A 4,919-nucleotide genomic window follows, 5' to 3' on the forward strand; every position below is an offset into this window, starting at 1 on the left:
TCAAGAACATTGGAAGCTTCTCATACTTGACCTCAAAATAGACTGTCTTCTTCAGACTAGTCGACTCCACTGCCACCCATCGCATAAGGGGTTCAGTCACATCCACGTTAATCCGAGCACGTAAGTATCCACCCCATGCTCGTCCTTTTTCATCCACATCAATCTTCTCCACCTCGCCAATGTTGCTAGCCAAAGTGGTCCCTCTCTCAAGATTCATGAGAGGGAAGGGAAGATCATAGATACGTACCCAGAGCAGAAGCTTATCAAAGACTACATCAGTTGCCTTCACTCTTGGATCAAATATTTTCAACAGAATAGCGTTTTTGCCCAGCATCCAAGGTGAGACGGCCATCACCCGTTGCATGTCAGTCTGAGATTCAAATTCTGCCAAGAATAAATTAGGACCCATCGATCGCACCATCATACCTTTAGGGTTTCCCCAAGAAGCCTTGAGAACGGCCTTGATCGTATCCAGGTGTAGGGTATTGGGTGCCAGGACCTTGCCCACAATCGCCCACTTCGGGCCGCCGAAGATGTCCTGGTTAGAGTCATCCAGGACGAAGACCTTCGCCTCCTTGGCCGTAAGCTTCAGACGTCCCATCATCTCCGCAACACCGTCGCCGGCATTCGCCTCCGGAGTAGCCTCTCCGCCATTACCGACCGCTGCTGCACCTGTCGCGCTGGTAGATCGATCCGCGACGGATCTCACCCCCACCGCCACCGCGCCCGCCGCTACCTCAACCCTCCTCTCAGCCATGTGTGCACCTTCTCAAACCGATCTCACGCACCACCAAGGGTGGGAAACAAACGAGGTTTGCCCCTTAATCACCCCGAACGAGCCTGAGGACCAGGATCGAGAGGGACACGGTGAGACTAGGAGAGGTCGTCGAGATGCCGAGGGCAGAAACCGAGATGCACCGCCGAGAGGATCTCGATGGGCACCAAACTTTGCCACAGAACCCTAGAATCGCCTAATCGCCAGAGCGGTAGGAAACCCTAGAAAACTGGCAACCGTGTGTCAAAGCTGGAGTCGGAGCCTGTCAGGATGGGAACGAGCAACCTCCAACGTTTGGGCCATTTTCCAACCACGCACGTCCAACAGCCCAAATGTGCCAAGAAAAGCCGATGAACACAAAAATGGGCCAAAAACCTGGCGCTGGGCTAATATCAGACTGCACATTTCCGCTTCGGGCCTTGTCATCTGACCCGAGGAGACTGGTGGCTGCTCCGCGCGCCGTCCGCCCCGGGCCTCGGCCGCGGCGACTGCTGGTGGTGGTGATGCCTGCCCCCGGCGTGCACGCTCCGCGCGGCGGTCCTCGGCGACGCACCGCCGCTTCCGTCCTGTTCCGGCGACGCGCGCCGGTGCCGCGGCCGCATCCGCTCGACCTCCTCCAGCACCACCACGACCTCGGCCATGGACGGCCGGTTCTTGGGGTCGCCGGCGAGGCAGCTCAGCGTAAGCTGCGCGGCGCGCAGGGCAGCCTTCGACGGGTACTGCCCCTCGAGGCGCGGGTCGACGAGGCGGGCCAGCTTCCGGCGGTCCGCCAGCATCGGCTTGGCCCAGTCCACCAGGTTGAGCTGCGGCGCCGGTCGTGTCGTGTCCAGCGCGCGCAGCCCCGTCAGCATCTCCAGCAGCACCACGCCGAACCCGTACACGTCGCTCTTCACGTACAGGTGCCCCGTCGCCACGTACTCCGGCGCCGCGTACCCGTAGGTGCCCATCACGCGCGTCGTGATGTGGCTGTCGCCGCCCGTCGGCCCGTTCTTCGCCAGACCAAAGTCGGACAGCTTCGCGTTGAAGTGCTGCAGCACATGATGAGACAGGTTAATCAACATTTTCTTGTCTTGTTGATAGTACGGATGCCCAACTTTGCTTTGCAATCGAGCTTACCGTGTCGAGTAGGATGTTGGAGGCCTTGAAGTCTCGGTAGATGACGTGCTTCTCCGACGAGTGCAGGAAGGCGAGGCCGCGTGCGGCGTCGATGGCGATCCGCAGCCGCATGCCCCAGGAGATGGGTTGGAAGGATCCGCTCTCTGTTTGCAAGGAAGGCTTGTTAGTTCTGGAGCAAATTATCCAAACATACTGCAGGTTATGTGTCTGATTTTTCTTTCATATTATTGAGAAAAATCATAGAAGTGCGATTTTGAATAAGCTTTAATCAGATGTAATCATGTCTGGATTATCATTTTAGGTTCTTTTTTTCATATCACCTTGTTTCCCTTCTTCATTGTACTCTCTTCGTTTTAACTAAACTAGTACATTTTAGATTAAACCCTTAGTTAAAACTTAGTTTTAATGACTTTATTCACCAAAACTAATCGATGGGTGATATTTAGAAGAAAATTAAAATGGCACTTCTTGAAAGAAGAACCCTGCATGATTTTACAGCCGTACATTTCCTAGAAACCCTACACGTTGGGCATGACCGTTAGATGTGCCATAGTGTTATTTTTTTATTATATTGCCAGTGCCATAGTTCAATCGGGGAAAATGTTCCAACATTGCATACTTCTAGTCATTGTACGCTGATTCTAGGAAGATGCATCATTAACAGAAGTTATACTTATGTTTTTAGTTAATTCTTGAAATCCGACCAAATATATTGAAACATATATTAATAACAACTACAACATCAAAAGTGTTTCATTAGACCCATCCCAAAATATTTTTTTCATACTATATAAGTTTTGTATTGCATATATTAGCATAATTTTCAAAACTTAAGACAATGCTAGAATTTTCATTATGGGAACTACGTAGTACATTAAAATAAAAGGCTATGATGGAAGGCCGAATATCCCAGATCATCATGCTTTGAAGTTCAAGCTTTTTTTTTTTTTGTTTTTTGAAGAGAAAGGTTCAAATGCTAGTGAGAGAAGTAGTCCTTGGGCCTGTGGGCCTGCTGGTCCCAATCACGGTGGCGGGACATGGTTTTTCAAGCCCAGGCCCCACACCTGGTCAGGTCGCTATTCTATATTAGTTGGCCGTATCGATGCAATATAATCTCTACAGCGATGACCACGACATGAGTTTTGTTTATTTGCGAGCAGACCATCCCATCAGACACTTAACGTACGCAATCCGAGATCGTTGTCAGAAGGAGTCAACCCAATCCATCAATCAAACATGAGGTGAAGTTGCAGAGAAACCGACAGGAAAAGCATGCGAAAAGGTCAAAGGAAAACGCAGAGTAGTTTCAGGGAGGCAGGAGGGATGACTGACTTCTGAATAGGTGGTTCTCGAGGCTGCCCTTGGCCATGAACTCGTAGACGAGCAGGAGGTCCCTGTTCTCCACGCAGTACCCCAGCAGCCGCACAAGGTTCGGGTGCGATATCCGACCTAGGAAGTTCACCTCCGACTGTAAGAAAAAAAAATTACATACGTCAGGGGTTAGATCAGCTTCTGAAGATGGAAACAAAGAGCAGATAACGATCGGCCGGCGCGCACATTTCCATCTCCGACGGTCGCTGACATTTCAGCGGGAATATTAGCAGGCCGGACGGCGCACCAACCTGTACATCGCAACAGCTAATCTATGTGCCGCCGGCGAATTAACAAGTTGGTTCACACACATTGTATAGTGGTATGAACATCTGATAACGACGGTGTGGCCACGTGAACGCGCGCCCGGCCGGCATGGAACCGGAAACCGGGCCTAGCTTACACACGCCCGCAATTATTGATGCCTACATCCATGCCGATTCTTTCAGCTCGTGCTGGGATATCCTATCGGATCAGCTCGACGGAAACAGGCTGCTTCTGAAAATTCCGTGTGCCGTTTCTGTTCTCTAAGCTTAACGACTTAGCTAAATTCAGCGGTGATGTATAGGGCGTACCTGCCATTCCTGCAGGCCCTGGAGGCTCTCCTGGTTGAGCTTCTTGACGGCGATGACCATGCCGGTGCCGCTGCGCACGGGGTTCATGGTCTTCTCGTCCACCCACCCCTTGTACACCTGCCCGAACCCGCCCTCCCCCAGCAGGCTGTCCGGCTTGAAGTTCCGGGTCGCCGCCTTGAGCTCCGCGAACGTGAACACGCGCAGGTCGGGGGCCTCCAAGATCGTGCCGGACTCCGGCTCACCGCCGCCCACCGAGGTGCCGCCGCTCGTGGTCCGGGTGGTGAAGCTGTTCATGGACGACCCCGGGGACCTCCTGCCGACGACTTTTGCGCTCGGTGGTGCTTCCATGGCTGGGAGGCTGCGGGCTGCCGCTGCTGCACGGTCAAGAAATTCCTTAGCGAACAGCATAGACGAATGAGCAAATTAAGCAAATCTGAAGGGAGCAGTTAGGCGAATGGTTGTGATGAACTCTGCGGGTCAGATTTCAGAGCTTGTGTAAGAACAAACACCAAATTGAAATGGAACCGGGAAGCAATTACCTTGGGTCGGCCCATGCCCGGGGTGCTGGCCCGGCGCCTTCTCGACCTCCACCAGCTCGGCCTCCTCGGAGCCGAAGCAGTTCCCCATGGAATGGAAGCAACGGCACCGAGCTCAGTTTATTCCCCTCCTATAGGTATCGTTTCTGTCTATCTCTCGAGACTGCTGCTACGGCAAGAAGATGCTCCCTTCACTGCACTTCGGATATAAAAAGGCCTCGCCTCCGCTCCGCTCTCCTCGTGCGGGAGCCGAGGCCTACGCGTTATGGAAGACCTTCCCGATGGAAAGTATGGTGGCGCTGTCGTTTTCTCTTGGAGGATTTTGTTTTGCGCTTTAGGATCGGGGCGTCAGTGCTAAAGCTCCTCGTGGCACCACCATACGAGTTTTGATACCGAGAATATAGTCGAGCCGAGATGATAGGCTCGTCAAAACTTGCCAAGCCTAGCTGAACTATACGGTGAAACTTTAAGCATGGTAGGCTCGGCTCGGTCAGCTCACCGAGCCGGCCATGCATATCCCCAGATTTGCTATCGATCCCCTCCTGT

General features: G+C 52.8%; 1 protein-coding gene across 1 annotated transcript; it reads right to left on the bottom strand.

Moving 5' to 3' along the window:
* Positions 1 to 1,048: 1,048 nt before the first annotated feature.
* Positions 1,049 to 4,636, bottom strand: LOC127335916 (receptor-like cytoplasmic kinase 176). The gene is made up of 5 exons (XM_051362656.2): positions 4,377 to 4,636; positions 3,838 to 4,211; positions 3,224 to 3,359; positions 1,892 to 2,034; positions 1,049 to 1,803 (listed from the first exon to the last, which is right to left on the bottom strand). The coding sequence occupies exons 1-5, from the start codon at positions 4,462 to 4,464 to the stop codon at positions 1,198 to 1,200; spliced, it is 1,347 nt and encodes a 448-aa protein (XP_051218616.1). The 5' UTR covers positions 4,465 to 4,636; the 3' UTR covers positions 1,049 to 1,197.
* Positions 4,637 to 4,919: the final 283 nt, after the last annotated feature.

The sequence above is a fragment of the Lolium perenne genome, chromosome 2 (genome assembly GCF_019359855.2).
Source record: "Lolium perenne isolate Kyuss_39 chromosome 2, Kyuss_2.0, whole genome shotgun sequence".
Classification (NCBI taxonomy): Eukaryota; Viridiplantae; Streptophyta; class Magnoliopsida; order Poales; family Poaceae; genus Lolium; species Lolium perenne.